Consider the following 19,754-nt stretch of genomic DNA (forward strand, 5'->3'; position numbering starts at 1 on the left):
TCATCATTCTTCCTATTTCACCAATGGAAAATCTGAGGCTCCAACATTCCTGCTCTTGCCTGAGGTCATACAACTGGTTAAGTGGTCTGACCTAGTTAAGTGGGCTTGCATGCTGAAATGCAACTAGTTACATGGGCTTGTATGCCGAAATCTCTGGACTGAGGTCTGTGACTGATCACAGAAGCTCCACCGGCCTTGGGTCTCACTTTTCTCCTCTGATAATGAGAGTTAGAATACATCATTTATTGCCAACCCTGACATACTGACTGGGCCCAGGTGGGATGCATTTCCCTCAGTCCCACCAAGAATGTCCTGGAACGCTGTCTGCTGTTTTGGCAAGAAAGGCTGTCCTTTTTCCCACCCTCTTCTTCCAATTAAAGCTTTTCTATTTGGGGAGGATGTTAAAATATTTAAAGATAAAATGATTTTTTTAAATTGTTCACTCGGCAAAATAAAAGGTGGGCACTGTTAGGTTGGTGCCATCAGACAGATTTCTTGGAGCTGAAATCCCAGAGTCTGGGTGCTGTTGAGGGTCCCCAAGATGCTGTGTGCCCGGCAAGGTTGTTCTCACCTTGCAGCCGGCCAGATAGAAGTTTTTGATGGTGCTCGGCGTGAGTCCGTTCATCATGATGTTCACACACCTGCAGAGAGAGAACACTGTTCCTGGAGGCCCCGTGCTGCTTTCAGGAAAGTGAGCAGCCCCAGAGGTTTTACGTAACCCCATGCTGGCAGCTGAGTCCTTCCATGGAAGGGAAAGAACCTTATTTTAAGGTCGTGGACATAGGGCTGGAGAGCAAGACCAGCAAGGCTTGTTGCAAAGAGCTCTGGGCTGAGGGAGGTGAGCTCTTAGAACAAATCTTTCCAAAGAAAACAAAGTAGTCTTGGCACCAAGGAGAAGTATTACTATTCAGAGATTAAGCACCTAAAAGCATCTTGTTGTTGTTGTTTGGTTGCTAAGTTGTGTCCGACTCTTTACATCCCCATAGACTGTAGCCCACCAGCTCCTTTGTGCATGGGATTTCCCAGGTAAGAATACTGGAGTGGGTTCCCATTTCCTTCTCCAGGGGACCTTCCCAACCAAGAGATCAAACCCTCGGCTCCTGCATTGTCAGGAGGATTTTTTACCGCTGAGCCAAAGCGAAGCTGAAAAGTGCCTTGTTAGGTTTTAATTTTAGCCAGGATGACATTTGGTTGTCTTCCTGCTGAAGGCAAGTTTTTCCTGTACAGATCATTGCTGAGCTTCTTAGAGGGGCCTCCAGTCCTATTTCCTCTCTGTACGAGAGTAGATTGAAAAAGCAACTTTCTGATGAAAATCTCCATCCTTTTCACACCTAGGCCTCGTTTACTCGCTGTTGTTCAGGCACTCAGTCGTGTCTGACTGCTTTCAACCTCATGGGCTGCAGCACGCCAGGCTTCCTTGTCCTTCAGTATCTCCCTGGAGTCTGTTCAAACTCATGTCCCTTGAATCGATGACGCTATGCAACCATCTCATCCTCTGTGGTCCCCTTCTCCTCCTTCCCTCAATCACTCCCAGCAACAGGGCCTTTTCCAATGAGTTGACTCTTCGCATCAGGTGGCCAAAGTCTGATTTACTTGGTTCATTTATTTATCAAGGATCTGTTTACTGAGCATTTACTGTGTGCCAGGCACACTTCGAGGCACTTGGGTTACAAAGAGCAAAGCCAATGGGCCCAGCACACGTTGAGTAAACATATAGACAGGTGACCACATTATGAAAGCAGCATCCCAAAGCTGATAACACAGAGAGGCTCTGGTCACTATCCCCTCCCAAGCCTCAGGCTCTCCTCTGCTGGCAAAATCAGGTAGAACCTGCTTCTATGGTCTTCAAGGTCTGCATGACCTGCAGTCACCCTAATCGCCCCACCCACCTTTCCCTTCATCTTTCCACGTCCCTCCCTGACTCCAGCCACATTGATTCTCAGTGACCAAGCAGTTCCAGTTTCTATGCTCTCATCGGCACGAAGCCCCCTTTTGCTCACACCCTTGACAGCTGGACTCCTCCCAGGCTCAGCTCAAGTACCAACTCCTCTTGGAAGTCTCCCTGATTGCTTCTACCTACATGTTCCTTTTGCTTTGATTGCCATGACCTCATTCGGCCTGGAGCTTCTGCCTCCTTGAAACTAGAGACTGCCAGGCAGCAGCCCTCCCAGCATACATCCATCCCAAGAGTCTCCTCTGAGGCATCCTCTGTGGCAGATTCTGGAAATACCTGCCATATACAAGGCTCCTCCCCTCCTGGGGCTCCTGGGCTCGCCGTGAGCCGAGCTCACAGGTCAGCGAGGGGGAACCAGGTGTGAGGAGGGCTGCGTGGAAGGTTCAGGCCCATCTCTCACCATGCGTGGTGTTCTTCAGGTGCTGGCTTTGCCAGGGGAGATGCGTGGATAGAATTTGCTGGGTTTGAAGCTGGGATGCAGAAATCAGTGCTCCTCACACCTTCCCCCATGCTCCCCCTCCTCACCGTGAGACTCCCTGGCTGGGCGGGTTCAGAATGGTCAGACTTCCCAGACCAGAGGACACAGAACTAATTCTGGGGCCACCCAGGCCAGCTGCCTCCTGACTCAGAGAGGCTGGGGATTTCCACTTCCAGAAGTTCTAGCGGCACCAGGCAGTAGCTCACAGATGGTGTTCAGCCTTGCATGGAGGCAAAGAAATATCCTCTGTGGGATATTTCCAGCCCTGTGGGCCTGGAGGGACACAAGTGACCCTTCGGAGAGGTGTGTGTATGTGTGTGTGTGTGTGTGCAGGTAACAACCAGTAACTATGATCCCAGCTGTGTCAAAGCAGACACTGATGCACACTGATGTGTGCGTCTAAGGAGCAGCGTCCTGTGTAATCCACACCCACACACATACACTTCATCCCCTGAAGACGGGTGGCCTCGGGTGTGGATGATTCAGACAGTGGCCATCCAGGGGTTTCGCGCTGGCGGGGATCTCAGCCAAGATGACCTCTGAGAGCCCGTCCAGCGCACCTGGGGTGGTGATGCTATCAGAGTGACCTGGGAGACTTCTGCTCACCCATGCACACACACTCACGTGTGCGTGCACACCGAGGCTTGCACTGCCACATCCCTGCCAGCTGCACCGTCAGCCTCTCGAAGGCAGGTGAGACCCACCCCGGCTGGGTGTCAGGCCTGCCTGGCTCTGAGCTAGGATTCCAGCCCCACCACAGTTATCTGCAGCATCTCAGAGAGGGCCCATGAGCCCCAGGCGGGCCCAGGTTTGCTGATCAGCAGAATGATAGTCTTGGCTCAGTATCCTGAGCCCTCCCTGCTCGGGCATTCAAGACAAGGCATGTGGAGGAGGAAGGAAAGAATGAACCTTTCAATCTTGACTCCACCCCAGATAAGCCAGCGTGAGGGCTCCAGAAGGAACACGGGGCTTCGAATCTGGCCCCCGGTATGGCAGCCAAGGCTCACAGACAGGAGGTGGCCAGAGGGAAGCTGGCCTTCCAGAGTCGGGGTCAGAGATATCTACCTGCATGGCACCAGTCACTCAGAAACACCTGTGTACAAAAGCTGTGATTTTGTGGTGATCTGATACGTCACAAGCCTATGTGCAGCTGAAGTCATGTGACACACAACGGCAGGGGAGCGGGGATTCTCAGGAAAACCCAGACTTTCCCCCACCACCCGCAGGGTGAAGGTCAGACGCCTTGGTTCACCTCGAGACTCTTCACGACCTGTCCCTGCCTATGTTGGCTGACCTCCCATCTCCCAGCCACCCACCAGTCTGGCCAGGCTGACATGCTGGAGTCCCCTGTCTGTGTGTCCTCTGCGGCCACAATCAGACCTCTGACAGCCTGCATCCTTGGGTTCAAGCGGCATCTGCATTGCCAACGAGGCTTCAAGATGCTCCAGATTGAGGATCGGGTCCGAGTTATTTCAGGTGACCCCAGAAATGAGGCACTGACTCAAAAAAAAAAAAAATGTGTGGGACTGAATCTGGCTAGGTGAATTCTATAAAAAAGTGAGTTGAAGGTCCTTGGAAGAGACCCTGACCCTGCCTTTTACAGAGCTGCTGATGTCCTCTGTAGGCTAGGATGGGAAGTCCATTCATTCATTCCCTCAAATGAAGAAACGGAAGCTTAGTGTGGTAAAACAAGCCAGGCAGAGCACCCCTGCCCCAGATCTCCTGTCTACTGAATCGCATCAGGAAGTAAGAAATCAAAGAGCTACAAGAAACCACCCCTGTGCTCAGGATGTGAGAGTAGTAAGCACACATCCACGGAAAATCCCCAGAGAAGGGAAAGAATAGTTGAGAAAAATTAATCGCATCAATGCTTTTCCATTTGGTTCACTTTCTTTTAATAAGCATTGATGGAATGGAAGATTATTACAGGATACCAAAAAAAGTGCCAAGCGCCGACTCATTGGAGAAGACCCTGATGCTGGAAAAGATTGAGGGCAAGAGGAGAAGGAGGCAGCAGAGACTAAGATGGTTGGAGAGCATCACTGACTCAATGGACATGAGTTTGAGCAAACCCCGGGAGATACTGAAGGACAGGGAAGCCTGGCATGCTGCAGTCCATGGGGTCGCAAAGAGTCGGACATGACTGAGCAATTGAACAACAACAAAAAAAGGGGGGAGTTCTAAGAAATGCTCTCCCAAACTGCAGGTATCAATTTTACTTGAAATTAATTTTATATAACATTTTCCATTTGAGAATCCCCCACCTTTCCACCACCCCACTTCACTCCTTCCTGATATCTCAGAGACAGCTGGACAGGAGCTTCAGAGGGCAGGGACCCTGCCCATCAGGCGCCCACTGCCTCTCTGGTGTCCTGGAGAAGCCCATGAAGTCATTCTTAAAGGAACACAGGCAAGAATGAAGGTGTGGTTAAATCAATGGCTGAGCCAAGTCCATCTGGCCCAGGGCTATTGAGGTGAGGGGGAGCAGGAAGTGTCAGGACCACCAATGAGAGAGTGATGTCACCACCTCGTCTGAGCAAACCAGAACAGGAAGTGGTAGGGGGCCAGGTTCTGGGGCCCCTGGGGCCCTCGGGGTCCTGGCTGCTCTACCAAGAGGCTGGGCGGCCTTACCTTTGAAACAGGCTGCCAAACTGGAGGATGTGAGCGGCGGCCAGCACGCCCAGCACGTCATCCATGCTCATCTTCACCTCGCTCATGTAGAGGTTCTTCAGGGCCGTGGCGAAGGCTGGGAAGGCAGTGTCCAAGGGCCAGCCGTCAGCCTGGGGGCTCTGCAGCCCTGTGTCCCCCACGTCCAGGCTCCCCTCCTCCACCCCTCGCCACCAGCATGCTGGAAGAGTGTCCCGAGCTGGGGACAGGCGAGATGGAGCAGACAAAACGCACTCGCTCCGACCTGGGTGCAGACGCTGCCCAGGCTCCCGGCCCCCAAAGCAGTTGAGGATGAAGCTAAAGAAAACAGGGCTCTTATGAAAAATCTTCTGTGAGTCTGGGCCTCGGGACTTCTGTCCTAACCCGGGGGTCCAGGGCCTGGGCAGAGAGGTGGTGGTCACCCCCCAAAATGTGCACAAGGAGGCATGCTTTGTTTTCTTTGGAGATGACATACTTAACAGCAGGTTTTCCTCAGATTGTCCGACTCTTTGTGACCCCACGGACTGTAGCCTACCAGCCTCCTCCGTCCATGGGGTTTTCCAGGCAAGAGTACTAGAGTGGGATGCCATTTCCTTCTCCAGACGATCTTCTTGACCCAGGGATCGAACTCCAGTCTCCTGCATTGCAGTCAGACACTTTACTGTCTGAGACACCAGGGAAGCCTTCCTCAGAACCTGGGGTCTTCAAAAAGGTTAAGGACCCCTGGGAAGAGCCAGGATAATGTGCCAGTCCCCAGCTAGGGGCAGACGGACCCAGCTTATTCCAAGTTCTGCCTGATCCCGAATAGCGCTGGAGTGCGTTCCAGGCACTCCGAGGACAACCAGCCCCGTTGAGGCTGGACGATTTCCTGAGGGCACGTGACAGAAGGTTGTATTAACGCCTGTCAGTAGGTGTTTCTAAGCGGCCAGGATGGGAGGGGGAGAGGCTGAGCCCATGGAAGCCCTCTGGGCTGCTGGCAGGCAGCCAGGAAGGGGCCCTGGGGGGAAGGTGGGGCGGGTGGGTGATGCCTAGGGCAAGGGTGGGCCTGAGCCCAGAAGGGCAGTGACATCCTCCTTCCCGAGTCCATCTGGGAAGCCTGCTTCCGCCTCTTTACAAGGATGAGCACCCCTCTGTAGCAGAATTCCCCCTTCTTTCATTTCCCCAAGTTGTCCCAGCCTCCTTCCCCGCCTCCCTGCGCCTCTGAGCTGTGTTTACTAAGGAGGCACCGCGCACTGTGCACCTCCAGTTTGTGGTGTTTCGTTTGCTTTTCAAATCTGAGAGAGCTGCTTGTTCAACAACCTTCTCAGAATGCCAGGACAGGGGCACGTTACCAGCTTTGGTGACCAGAGGGTCATTGATCTTCAAGGAGAGGATCATCTTCCTCACGGGGCGCTGTTCTCGGCTCCTCCCACGCCGCTGGGCTAGGGAGGGAAACGGGACCAGGGTGCACAGGTGTGACAGCCGCAGTGCAAAGCACAGCGTGAGGCTGCAGGACCGTGAGCACAACCTTGACCTTGGCATGGGTCACGCTGTGCTTTGTTTATCTTTGTTTGCTTGTTTGTTTTAGTGCATGCATGGTTGAAATGATTATTTATTTTGAAATAGTTGAAGACTCGTAAGAAGTTGCAAAAATAGTACAGTTATCATGTCCCCCTGGGCCAACTTTTCCCAATGATCGGACACAGCTACTGAGACTGTCAAAACTGGGACATTGACCGTCACACAGACACCGGCCCTTCCCCTTCCCTCCCTCTTTCTCTCATTAGGCTGTGAGCAGTCTGAGGGCTTCCCAGGTGGCTCAGTGGTAAAGATTCCCCTTCAGTACAGGAGGCGCAGAGACACAGGTTCGATCCCTGGGTTGGGAAGATCCCCTGGAGGAGGAAATGGCAACCCACTCCAGTATTCTTGCCTGGAGAATTCCATGGACAGAGGAGCCTGATGGGCTAGAGTCCATAGGACTGCAAAGAGTCAGACACAACCGAAGTGACTTAGCATGCACACACACACTGAAAACCTTGCAGACAAGAGTCCCAGGGCCTGACGCAACTGGCGGTGCTTGCAGGGGAGACGTTGGGAACTTGTGACTGTTTGACCACTGAAGTCTTATTCCCGCACCTGCCCTGATGTCCCCCAGTCTGGCCCAGCCTCTAGCAGGGGGCTGCAATTGGAACAGCTGTTTTAGGAGGGCCACATCTTTCAAGTGAGCCTATTCTATGTCTTTTGTGTGTGTGGTTTTTTGGCCGCACCGTGTGGCATGTGGGATCCTTAGTTCCCCAACCAGGGATTGAACCTGTGCCCCTGCAATGGAAGCCTGGAGTCTTAACCACTGGACTGCCGGGGAAGTCCCAACTGAGTCCACTCTCGACTTACCAAAGACATTAATGATAGTGCTGTTTTCCCCTTCCAAATTCTCTTGACTTTCCAAAACTACAATAAGACATCACTTCACACCAGCCAGAATGGCTATAACAAAACAATACACGCTGGAAGCCGTGTGGAGAGACGGGAACTCTCCTACGCTGTTGGTGGGAATGTAAATTGGTACAACCACTATGGAGAACACTATGAAGGTTCCTTACAAAACTAAAAATAGAGCTACCATATGACCCTACAGTCCCACTCTCGGGCATGTATCTGGGGGGAAACATGAGCTGAAAGGATATGTGCACACCAACGTTCATAGGACCACTGCTTATAATAGTTAAGACACTGAAGCAAAGTAAACATCCATTGACAGAGGAATGAATAAAGATGTGGTACATATATACAATGGAATATTACTTGGCCATTAAAAAAGAATGAAATAATGCCATTTGCAGCAACATGGATGAACCTAGAAAGTGTCACGCTGAGTGAACTAAGTCAGACAGAGAAGAAGAAGTATCATAAGACATCCCTTATATGTGGAATCTAAAAAGAAATGATACAAATGAACTTACAAAACAGAAAGAGACTCACAGACTTAGAGAACAAACTTATGGTTGCTGTGGGGGAAGGGATAGTTGGGGAGCTTGGGATGGACAGGAACACACTGCTATATTCAAAATGTATAACCAACAAGGACCTACGGCACAGCACAGGGAACTCTGCTCAATGTTATGTGGCAGCCTGGATAGGAGGGGAAGTTTGGGGGAGAATAGGAAAAGAAAAACAACACAAATTCTCTTGATTTTCAATGTACCCACTGTCTGGACCTCCACGGCCTTTCACTGGTTGCTCAGGAAGAGCTGTGACCTGGGCCGTGGGAGAAAGAGCTCAGTGTCACTTGGAAGACAGTGGGACAAACGCGCAAGAAGAGCAAAGAAGATCCTGAGGAAGTGTGAAGCTCGTTACCGTCCTGTGGGAATGCCACAGCCTGCTCTGGGCTCCCAGCTCGGCTGGGAAGGGCTGAGTCAGAGGCCCCGTGGCCAGGAAGATTCCGGCAGGCAGCCAGGTTCCTCCTCCTGGCTCAGGGCAGGGCGGTGACGGGGGGCTCCGGCAGCCTGTCTGGCTCTGGAACATCAGAGCTTTACTGCCACGTCCTGGAAATGTGATTCCATCCTGGCTGGCGTGCCAGCTGCCCTGGAGGCCTTGAATTTTCCATGGCACCTGCTTATGAGGTACCTGGAGGAGACGCCAATCTATATTACCTGAGAAGAAGCTGGCAAAGCTGCAGGAGAGGAACGTGTGGGACAGATAAGGGGCGACTAGGGATGACTGGGATCAAAAATCAAGAGAAAAAAGAAAAAGAAGTGACCTAAAGAGTTTTGGGTGTGAGGTGGAATTAAGAAAAGAGAAACGAAAGGAAAAGAACCAAGAAAATTGATGGACACTTGCAAACCTCCAACCAGCATGCTTAGGGCCAAACAAGCCACAGATGTCAAAACCATGACTTCTTTCTAAAAAACCCATCTGCAGACTCAATACCCACCCATATTCTCAAAGAAGTAGGGAGAGCCTCCAACGTAGCTGGTAGAAAAGAATGTGTTCTTGTGAAAATATAACTGACGCTTACTGAGTACTCACTCTGTACCAGGCATTGTTTGAGAACTTTACACGTGTTCTTCCTCCACAGTGAAACACAACAGAACCATTATCCCACTTTACAGCCGAGGAGACTGAGTTTAAGTCCAGTGATGAGGTCAAACCACGAGCCTTGCTCTTAATTGTCAGGGTGATCGTGGTCCCCAAACAGGTAACCAAATGCCCAGCTGGGGCCTCTCTAACCAGAGGGTCCTTGGGGCGCCCACCCTGGGTGAGAACCTACCTTGCAGAATCTTCACTGGCTCCTTCTCAGTGTTTGCGTTGCCCTGGGCCAGGCCCATCAGGTAGAGCTTGGCCAAGGTCTCGGACTGAAAAAGCTGGGTCTGGTGGAGTTCCCACTTGAAGCCAAGGCATTCAAGAATCACATCTGAGGAGAGAGAAAGAGGCTGAGCAAAGGGTGTCACAACGCCCTGACCTGAAGGTGCTGTCACTCTTTCTCCCGCGTCCTCTCTGCCTGTCGCGTTACTGAGCAGACGAGTGGGCAGGCTGCCTCGCTGGGCCTTTCAGGAGCAAAGCTCCAGCCCCACGGAGCTTCCTGACAGCCAGGTGGAGCTGATGGGCAGACTCACAGGGTAACTTAGAAAGTGATAAATGTCCACCCAGGCTGCCGACCAAGACGGGCACATAGGATGCCCTCCAACTCGGGGACTGGAAAAAAAGCTCCATGGGGCAGGGACACTGGCTGCCACACTCTTGGAGGGAGCTCACCTTGTCTCCCCCATTACGGTGTTTCTTGGCCTCAGCGCTGTTCACTTCTTTTTTATTTTAAACATTTATTTATTTATTTGGCAGCTTCGGGTCTTAGTTGCGGCATGCAGGATCTTTAGTTGTGGCATGTTGGGATCTAGCTCCCCGACCAGGGATCAAACCTGGGCCCCCTGCATTGGAAGTCTGGAGCCTTAGCCACTGGACCACCGGGAAAGTCCCGCTGTTCATATTTAGAGCTAGATAATTCTCTGTGGGGGCTTCCCTGGTGGCTCAGACAGTAACGAATCCGCCTGCAATGCAGGAGACCTGGGTTCGATCCCTGCGTCGGGAAGATGCCCTGGAGAAGGGAATGGCAATCCACTCCAGTATTCTTGCCTGGAGAATTCCATGGACAGAGGAGCCTGGTGGACTACAGTCCACGGGGTCGCAAAGAGTCGGACACGACTGAGTGACTAACACTTTCACTTTCAATTCTCTGTTTGGGGGGACTGGGTGGGGGGCTGTCCTGAGCACGGGAGGATATTCAACAGCACCTCTGGCCCCTACCCACTGGATGCCAGTAGCCAGCCCCCACCCTAGAACTGTAACAACCCAAGACATCTCCAGACGTTGCCGAATGTCCTCTGGGGAGCAAAATCGCTACCTGGTCCCCTGTTAAAAAAGTACTGGGCTGTCATTGTTCATTCGCTAAGTCATGTCTGACTCTTGTGTGACCCCATGGACTGCAGCCCGCCAGGCTCCTCTGTCCATAGAGATTCTCCAGGCAAGAATACTGGGGTGGGTTCCCATCTCCTTCTCCAGGGGATCTTCCCAACCCAAGGATCACACCCTTGGCTTCTGCAATGGCAGGCAGATTCTTTACCTCTGAGCCACCAGTGAGGTTGGCCCGTTAGTACCTAATTATTATCCATGAGAAAGGCAACAGCATCACGGAAAAAAGCCCATTCCCAGGGAGCAGAGTTCTCATCAGCACTGCTTTTCTCAAGGGAATGGAGGTCATCAGAAAGCCCAAGCCCATGGGGATGAAATGCGCTTACAGTGTGAAGAGGGTTCTCTGTGGTCGCATAAATGATAAAAAAAAAAAAGAAGAAGAAGAGACTTGGATAGGAAGGCAGATGGAGGATCCAGGATACCCGGCCAGGTGAGACAGGAGAGGCTGTGCGTAAAGGGGGCTCCGAGGCTGCACTCCTGCATTAGCACAGAGCTGAGGGGAAGGGAGACATGCTCAGGGTGATCCCTCCAAACCCTAAATCCCAGTGCCGGACAGGACCTGGGGTTCACCAGCCTCACCTCCATATACTTCTTGGCCTTATTATTATTTTGACTGGGTATCCTTGGGTACCTATTTCCTCTTCTGTTACTATTATTGTTATTCACCAGCTTTATGATGTCGTTCAGTGCTGGGAGTTGAGAACCTGGGTTTTCATCTCAAATCTTGGGTCACCCTAGGTGGCAGTCTGGCTCTGCTGGATTAGAGGGAACTTTCCCCCAGACAAGATTGCAGAGAAAGGGCAGAACTGCAGATAAAGTGTGTCCTCCGCCCCCCACTTCTGCTCTCAGGCTGGCAACGCAGGGCTGACAACACAACCTACCTGGAACCCTTTCTCCCGAGTCTGGAGACAGCCTCGCAGGACTTCCCACCCCACCGTCAATCAGAATTGAAAGGTAAAAAGAAATCGGTGAGCCTCCACTGGAGAGGGAGGCTGGCTCTGACCTCAGATGGCCATGCCGTGGGGTGGGGTTTATCCATAAAAGCTCCACCAAGGAGCTGACTGCCCAGGCCCCTCGTGGAGCTCAGTGGGACTTTCCCAGCTGGACAGCCCCCATCTGACTCCTCATCCAACTGCAGATAAGTCCTCTTGGGCGAATGCAGATATGGACATCCAAGTCATGACTGCTTAGAGCCCAGAGGGACCCAGAACAGCTGCCCCAGGCTGGATGAGCCTCTGCTTCGTCTTCCAATCCAAAGTCTATTTATTAAACTCGGCAGGTCTATATTCATCACGGCCATTAGCATATGAAAATGTGTTTCCCAAGCTTGATTTCCTTCATTGTGCATTTGGGAAATAATTTTTATGGCACCTATTTACATGTTGGGAATTCCCAGGTGAAATGAAGTGAAGTGAAAGTCACTCAGTCATGTCCAACACTTTGCGACTGCATGGACTATACAGTCTATGGGATTCTCCAGGCCAGAATACTGGAGTCGGTAGCCTTTCCCTTCTCCAAGGGATGCTAGTGGTAAAGAACCCGCCTGCCAATGCAGGAGCCATCAGAGACGTGGGTTCCATCCTTGGCTCAGGAAGATCCCCTGGAGTAGGAAATGGCAACCCACTCCAGGATTCTTGCTTGGAACATTCCATGGACAGAGGAGCCTGGCGGGCTGCAGTCCATAGGGTCAGAAAGAGTCAGACACGACTGAAGCGACTTAGCACATGTTACACATGGGACACTGTGCAGTTGGCAAGAACAGAAACTTCTAGACTAGGGACCTGGCCACTGGTCTCCTTCCACAGAGACCACAAGATGCCCCTGAGGTTAGCAACATTCTGAGGAACCCACTGGTGATAGGAACTCACCTGCCTCTCCACTTTGGATGGTCTTGTTCTTCAAATTCTCAGGGAAAATTTTCTGAATTTGTGAAATGCATAACCTCAAGAAAAAAATACAAACAAAAAAATATCCAGGAGTTAACACTAACATTTTTCTTGATCTGCAACAAGTTATCATTCCAGTGCAAGCATCCCTAAGCATTCCTGAACCAAACTTATCACATCTCTCTCATTGGGACACTTTCCTCGGGTCCCCAGGGGTCTGCCAGTCTGACAAACTGTAAGCTCTGTCTGATGACCAGCTCAAATCATTCATTCCTGTTGTCAGTTTGTGAGCAGCTCTTACCACGGAGGTATGTGAGGTTGCATCTGGCTGTTGAATGACACCTCTTTGGGTGAGTATCTAAAACAAAGCCTAGCATATAGTAGGTGCTCAATAAATAACTGCTAGAGAAAGGAGGAGAGGGTTCTGCACATGTCTGGGAAATTAACTCAGCAATACTTCTGGGTAGGGTCATGCATGCCCCAATGTGTCCACCATCAAACTCAAAATCTACCCAAGGGAGTTTCCCAGTAGCCTAATGGCTAAGATTCTGGGCTTTCACTGCCATGGTCCTGGGTTCAACCCCTTGTCAGGGAGCAGATCCTACAAACTAAGCAGCATGGCCAAAAAATAAAAAAGAATCCACTCTGAACCAAACCCCGATCCTCTGCTGGGATATGGCACCACCAGCCTCCAGTTGCCCAAGCAAGCATCCTGAATGTTGTCTCACCTGATCATTTGCCCAGATCTAATGGGATGTCTTTTGAATTTATCCGTCTCTCCTTGGGTGAATCTTTGCCCTTGTTGCTATGACCTTCATCCTAGCCACCAGTATCTCCCCCCCACTGCCAGGTGCCAGGTGTCCACATGGTCCCCTCTGATGCACACCCCACACTGCAGCCTGACAAACCAACTGAGACGCCAATCTGATCTTGCCTGAGATTCTCCCGCTGAGAATCCTTCACTGTCTCCCTCATTGCTCCCAGGGGCAAGCCAGCCTCCTTAGCGTGGCTAACCAGCTTCTGCCTGTCTCTGCAGCCTCATTTCCCTGCACTGCCCACTCCAGCCCTTCTCAAGAGCTGGAACCCACCACCTCTTGTTTCCCATCTTGTGGACGCACAGTTCCCTCACCTTTTTAGCGGATGAACACCCACTCATCCTCTAGATAAGTTTAGTGGTTCTTTCCTCTGGGGAGGCTGGGTGGGAAGCCCTCCCACCACCCGTCCCGGGATTTCCCCCTGTTAAAACTCCGTCTGTAGGGTCTTCTAGTCACCTATTTCCGGACATGCCCTCTGGGTTAGGCTCTGCAGCCTTCAGAGATAAAGTGGGCATTTATTTACTGCTGCAGCCCAGGCATGGCCATCATGAATGTGCTCGATAATAAAAAGGATTGGGAGATGACAAAGATAAGACACTTTCCCCTCAACACTATATTCGTCCCACTGAACAAGGAAAGGAAACAAAGCTGTAGTCACACATTCACAGCTTGAAGACAGTCATTCCAAGAAATCCAACCAGCCAAGGGACACTTGACCACAATCCAGCCGGGGTCACCTTTGCCATGCTGTTTTCCAATGATGCCAGAAATCTTCATGGACCAGGGTGTTTGCAGGAGGGCTTGGGTGGGGGAGCCTGTGTCCAGAATAATATTGACCACATGCTGCCATTTCCAAGCAGAAATGATGATTACAAGTGACTCAGCCTCAGGAAGGCAGTGGGAGCTGGAGCTGTTTATTCCACAGGAGCAGGGGGCCTGACCCAAGCCAGACTCCAAGCCCCCAGTGGCTTGGGTCACACATCTGGCAATAGCTGGCTAAGGTCAGGAGTTCAGACTGTGATCTCAAAATGGAGCAACAGATTTTGGAAACGCTGGGGCAATGGCCATGAACTCAACTGTCCTAAACAAATATCTGTGTCATCGGTTGAGCCAGGAGATGCCAGGCAACAGAAATAATCCCACTGCCTTTCCCTGGTGTCTTGGCTGCTTGCCAAGATAGATCGTTTGTCCCACGGGCTCAGCAGCTTCCGAAGTTGAGGCTCATTTCAGGGTCATTGGAAAAGCTGATGGAACACATGGCATCTGTGAGTTGTCCTCTTCACTCTGTGGGACTAAGTGGCCTGGGATGAAGCAGGATGTTGGGAACATTCTGTAAGTCTGGGGCTCACTCCCAAGATGGAGAAACAAGAGAAGAACATGGGGGGACACTTCCCTGGCAGTCCAGCAGATAAGACTTTGATTTCCAGCACCAGGAGTGTGGGTTCGATCCCTGGTTGGGGAGCTGAAATTCTGCATGCTTTGGAGTCAAAACGCCACCAGAAGCAATATTGTAACAAATTCAATGAAGTGAAGTGAAAGTCACTAAGTTGTGTCTGACTCTTTTACTACCTCATGGACTGTAGCCTGCCAGGCTCCTCTGTCCATGGGGATTCTCCAGGCAAGGATGCTGGAGTGGGTTGCCATGCCCTCCTCCAGGGGATCTTCCCAACTCAGGGATTGAACCCAGGTCTCCTGCAGGCAGATTCTTTACCAACTGAGCGACCAGGGAAGCCCAAGAATACTGGAGTGGGTAGCCTACCCCTTCTCCAGGGGATCTTCCTGACCCAAGAATCAAACCAGGGGCTCCTGCATTGCAGGCAGATTCTTTACCAACTGAGCTACCAGGGAAGCTCTAACAAATTCAATAAAAGAATAAAAAGAGAGAGAAGAAAAGAGGAAAGTCTATTCAATTTCTCAAGGACAAAAAGACTTCCTGCAGCAGACCACCCAAAGGGCTTTTGACTTGATACCTTCGACACGCAAAAATGAAAGTGAGTGAGTGTTAGTAGCTCAGTCGCGTTAGACTCTCAGCGACCCCATGGACTGTAGCCTGCCAGGTTCCTCTGTCGTTGGAATTGTCCAGGCAAGAATACTGGAGTGGGTTGCCATTTCCTTCTCCAGGGGATCATGAACGTGCAAAACTCCAATTTAATTTACTGGGAAGAGTCGTGCAGACCTTGGACCCGCCTCTGGGTCACAGTGCTTTCCTTCCTAAGAGGGAAATGAGGACCACGTGGTGGTCGCTAGGGGCATAAAAAGGCTGATTCTTGGTACACCTGGTGCTGAGCAGACACTCAGTTCTATCAGCGCTACACCATGGAGTGGTCTCTGTTCCACCTCTCCCAGAACTGCTCTCTGATAAAAACTGATGGGTCCCTTTATATCCTTGGCTCTTAGAGTGACCCTTCCCACTCTCAGAATGGACTTGGCACTGAGATCGGAACGGGAGGAAACATGAGGCAGGATCACCTTTTCCTAGTGTCCAAGCCCCCTGAGCCTCCAAGGAGAGGTCCTTCCTCAGTCATACTTCTTCATCCTGGCTCTCTGGGTTCAGATGTTAGTTGTGTCCATACATACCAAAGAACCCCAGGGACACTGCATGACACGTGTTAATTGGGTGTTTATTTCCCAGACTCTGTTCTAAACTCTCAGTGAATTATGTCGCATAAATTCCCACGGCAACCCTGTAAGAGAGCATCTCCAATTTGCAGATAAAGAAACAAACACAAAGAGGTTAGGTTGTCGGCAAAGAGGTGAGCATTTCCTCTTCTCTCAGGCTCCTTCTCCCTGCACTCCACACCCCAGTCCCAGGGGAAGGAAGCATGACGAAGACCAGGAAGAGACCGAGAGATGGAGTCGTCGGCATCTCTGAGTGATGGAGCCAAAGGCTCACTGGGTCACAGAAACCCACAGACACGACCACAAGTACTGGTCAGCTGGGCGGAACCCAGGGCATTGACCTATGAGAGGCACAATTACATATCTGAAATAAATGCGAAGCTGGGAGCTAGTTAACTCAGCTTTCCACTGCCAGTGACCCGCTTTACAGAACTAGTGAAATACGGCTTGGTCCAGCGTCTGTCAAAGTCAACAGCGCCCCCAAGTGGGAGAAGCAACAATAACAGCATCAGCACCAAGAACAGGCTTGCTGGCGGGGGCGGCCTGAGGGCTAGGGGGAAAGTGCCCAAGTACATGTATGTCGTGAGTACAGTCCAGGACTCCACCCTCCCTGTATCGATCTTGTTAGCTGACAAGTCTGAACGTGCAGAAGGGTTACCAGAATAAGTCCTTTATTTTATTACCTAAATTAAATAAAACCTTTGTTAGGCTCTCCAAGTTTATGTTTCCCACGACCACATGGAATAAATCCCCACTGCGGAAATAAAGAAGATGAAATTTTGTGTTTGTTAAAGAAAATCAGTTCCTCCCACACTGTAGTGGACGGCATCCATGGTCCCAATTACACAGCCTTTTCCTGCAGGACTCCAAAGTGTCTTTCCTGCCCCTTGACTTTGATTTTGATCATGTGACTTGCCTTGGCTGATGGGATGTTAGTGGACATGAGGTGGCTGAAGGTTTGAACAGCACAGGTACAACTGGGCTTGCCCTCTTACCCTCTGCTGTCACCACGACAAGGACATGCCCAGGCTAGCCCACTGTCTCAGGAGGACGACAAGGGGCTAATGGAGAAGATGAAATTCACAGTTGAGCTGAGCCTACATGGACTGACTGCCTAGGTGGTCTAGGCCTAGGTGATCGCCTAGGTGGGATGCCAGTCATTGGCTGCCAGAGCACAGGGCTGACACATTCCCCCAAATGGAACGGCCAGAATTAGTACTTATAACTGCTGGTCAGGCTATAAAGATACATCTCTATTCATTGAACACCTACTATTTGCCAGGAACAACACTGATCATTTTCAGTATACCGTCTGAGTTCATCCTCCAGATTGCTCTTCAAGCGTGTGTGTGTGTGTTGGTCATTCAGTTGTGTCTGACTCTTTGCAACCCCATGGACTGTAGCCCTCCAGGTCCCTCTATCCATGGAATTCTCCAGGCAAGAATACTGGAGTGGGTTGCCATTCCCTTCTCCAGGGGATCTTCCCGACCCAGGGATCGAACTCACATCTCCTGCATTGCAGGTGGATTCTTTACCATCTGAGCCACCAGGGAAGACTTCAATCTACAACTCTTCAAGGGAGATGATATTATCACCATTTCACAGATGAGGAAACGGAAGCTCAGGGAGGTTAAGCCACTGGCTGAAGGTCACAGAAACAGTGAATGGAGGAGAAGGAATTCCAACCCTGTCAAACAAGACTACTTTGGTGATAAACAACCTGCCTGCCAATGCAGGAGACAGAAGAGATGTGTGTTTGTTCCCTGGGTCGGGAAGGCCCCCTGGAGGAGGGCGTGGCAATCCACTCCAGTATTCTTGTCTGGAGAATCCCATAGACAGGGAAGCCTGGTGGGCTACAGTCCACAGGGTTGCAAAGAGTTGGACACAACTGAAGCAACTTAGCATAGCACAATAGTCCTAAATCCCAGCACTAATGGCCATTGCCCCCCAGGCCACCACCCCCAGCTTAGCACAGCGATTTCACAAACCGAGTCCTAAAGACCTCTGCCCCTGTGGCCCAGTCACCCTCTTCAGGTTTCTGGGTCAGTTTGCCTATATTTCCAGGACCAGCTCCAGCTCCTGGCCCTGGTGCTAAGGAACACAACGAACTTTGGCAAAAACCCCAAGATTTCTTCAGGGCTCTAACCAAACAAAATATAAAATAAATTCAAATTCGTTTAAGGCCATTAGTAGCCAGTGCCAAAAATAGCAACTCGTAGCACTCTTTTTTTTTTTTTAAGCTGGGATCATCTGAGAATTTGGAGACCAAATCCAGATGGGTTTCGGTTTATTCACGTGTGCAGTACTATCGTCTGTGGGGTGGGGGGCAACAGAGAGAGGCTGGCTGGTGGGTCTAGAAAGAGAAGATGTGGCTACTTGCTCAGCAAACGTGGAACCAGGAGCTCTTCTGTGCCAGGTGCCGCCCAGGCACAGCCCACGCTCAAGCAGATCAGACTGAGCGCTCACAAGGTAGGTGCCGCTGGTCCAAGGAGGCAGCGGCAGTCAGGCAGGTCCAAAGGGCCAAGGAAATAAAGTGTTCCTTTGGCAAAAGGGTCCAGCTCTGCTTCCCCAGGAGAGGCAGGAAAGAACTTGTAACCTGGAGAAGTGATGCTCCAAGCCATCTGCTTAGAATACTCTGGGAGGGACCAGGGAGCCCGCTTCTCTCCCTGCTGGACATGCATGTTCCTGGGGTTGGGGGTGGGGGTTCAAACTCTGAGCTGGGCCATCTCACTGTGTTTGTCAACAAACCAATTGATAAACTGAGAATCTTCTTAGGGTTCAAAGTTCCCAGTACAAAGGAAAATCTAGGAAAAAAAAAATTCTCCGTCTCTCTGGACTTTTATCACCACCCACAGACGTTGTCAGAGGAAGTTGTCACCCTGACCCTGTCCATCCTTAAGGGATGGTCCCAAAGGCAGCCTTTTTCCAAATACCCAGGACAGCTCACCTGCCCAACCAGTGTGGCCCAAGTACTGGGCACTTCCCAGAAGGGGAGTTCACCCTGCCGTGGGCCTTTGAGCTCCCTACCTGTCTGGGTTCTTCAGAGCTTCATCAAAGTCTATGTTGGCAGCCTTGCACATCTGGGAGAGCCCCAGCAGGTCCCCCGAGAAAGACTGTCTAGGGAAACGCCACCGGTTGGTTGAGCCAACGATTCGGCGTTCCAGCCGGGGTTTCTGCTGCTTGGGAAGCAAAGAAAGAGAGAACGTCTTTTTTTTTTTAACCTCTCATAAATACCAGATTTTCCAAACAGTACAGCAGAAAGGAAATTTAAGACAAATTTTAAAGAGCTGGTTAATTTTCAAAGCTGGCCAATATTTCTCCAGAGTCGCTTTCTCAAGGCAAATCTGCATTTAGGAAACAGAAGACTTTAAGCCACAAAGTTATCCGGAATTTAGCCTCTGGGACAGGAGATGCCAGGGAGAAGGGTACCAAACTTAGGAGATCTGGGGCAGGGACTATTAGTATTTTTTTAATAGCACTAAAATACACAGAACGTGTACTTTTTTTTTTTCTTTAATGCTGAAGCTGAAGCTCCAATACTTTGGCCACCTGATGCAAAGAACTGACTCATTGGAAAAGACCCTGACGCTGGGAAAGATTGAAGGCAGGAGGAGAAGGGGACGACAGAGGATGAGATGGTTGGATGAGATCACCGATTTCAACGGTTGTGAGTTTGAGCAAACTCCGGGATTTGGTGATGGACAGGGAAGACTGGTCTGCTGCAGTCCACAGGGTCACAAAGAGTCGGACACGACTGAGAGACTGAACTGAACTGTGGCTCAGCTGGTAAAGAATTTGCCTGCAATGAGGGAGACCCGGGTTCAATCCCTGGTTGGGAAGATTCCCCTGGAGAAGGGAAAGGCTACCCACTCCAGTATTCTGGCCTAGAGAATTCCATGGACACCCATGGGGTC

At 50.9% G+C, this 19,754-nt stretch overlaps 1 protein-coding gene across 22 annotated transcripts in view; it reads right to left on the minus strand.

The window, feature by feature from the left end:
- BTBD16 (BTB domain containing 16) overlaps positions 1-19,754 on the minus strand; it is an 85,974-nt gene that overhangs the window by 61,280 nt on the left and 4,940 nt on the right. For 11 of the 22 annotated variants that reach the window (XM_081534415.1, XM_081534466.1, XM_081534395.1 and 8 more), the window contains exons 3-8: positions 18,868-19,016; positions 12,389-12,462; positions 9,325-9,468; positions 6,410-6,499; positions 5,064-5,178; positions 572-641 (exon numbers count right to left, since the gene is read on the minus strand). In XM_081534415.1, coding sequence (XP_081390541.1) covers positions 572-641; positions 5,064-5,178; positions 6,410-6,499; positions 9,325-9,468; positions 12,389-12,462; positions 18,868-19,016 — 642 coding nt within the window. Of the gene's footprint in view, positions 1-571; positions 642-5,063; positions 5,179-6,409; positions 6,500-9,324; positions 9,469-12,388; positions 12,463-15,690; positions 15,859-18,867; positions 19,020-19,754 lie in introns of those variants that run through there. The other 11 variants (XM_081534457.1, XM_081534370.1, XM_081534439.1 and 8 more) reach the window with 4 other exon arrangements.

Source organism: Giraffa tippelskirchi, chromosome 2 (assembly GCF_054371585.1).
Source record: "Giraffa tippelskirchi isolate mGirTip1 chromosome 2, T2T-mGirTip1v1.2.pri, whole genome shotgun sequence".
Lineage (NCBI taxonomy): Eukaryota > Metazoa > Chordata > Mammalia > Artiodactyla > Giraffidae > Giraffa > Giraffa tippelskirchi.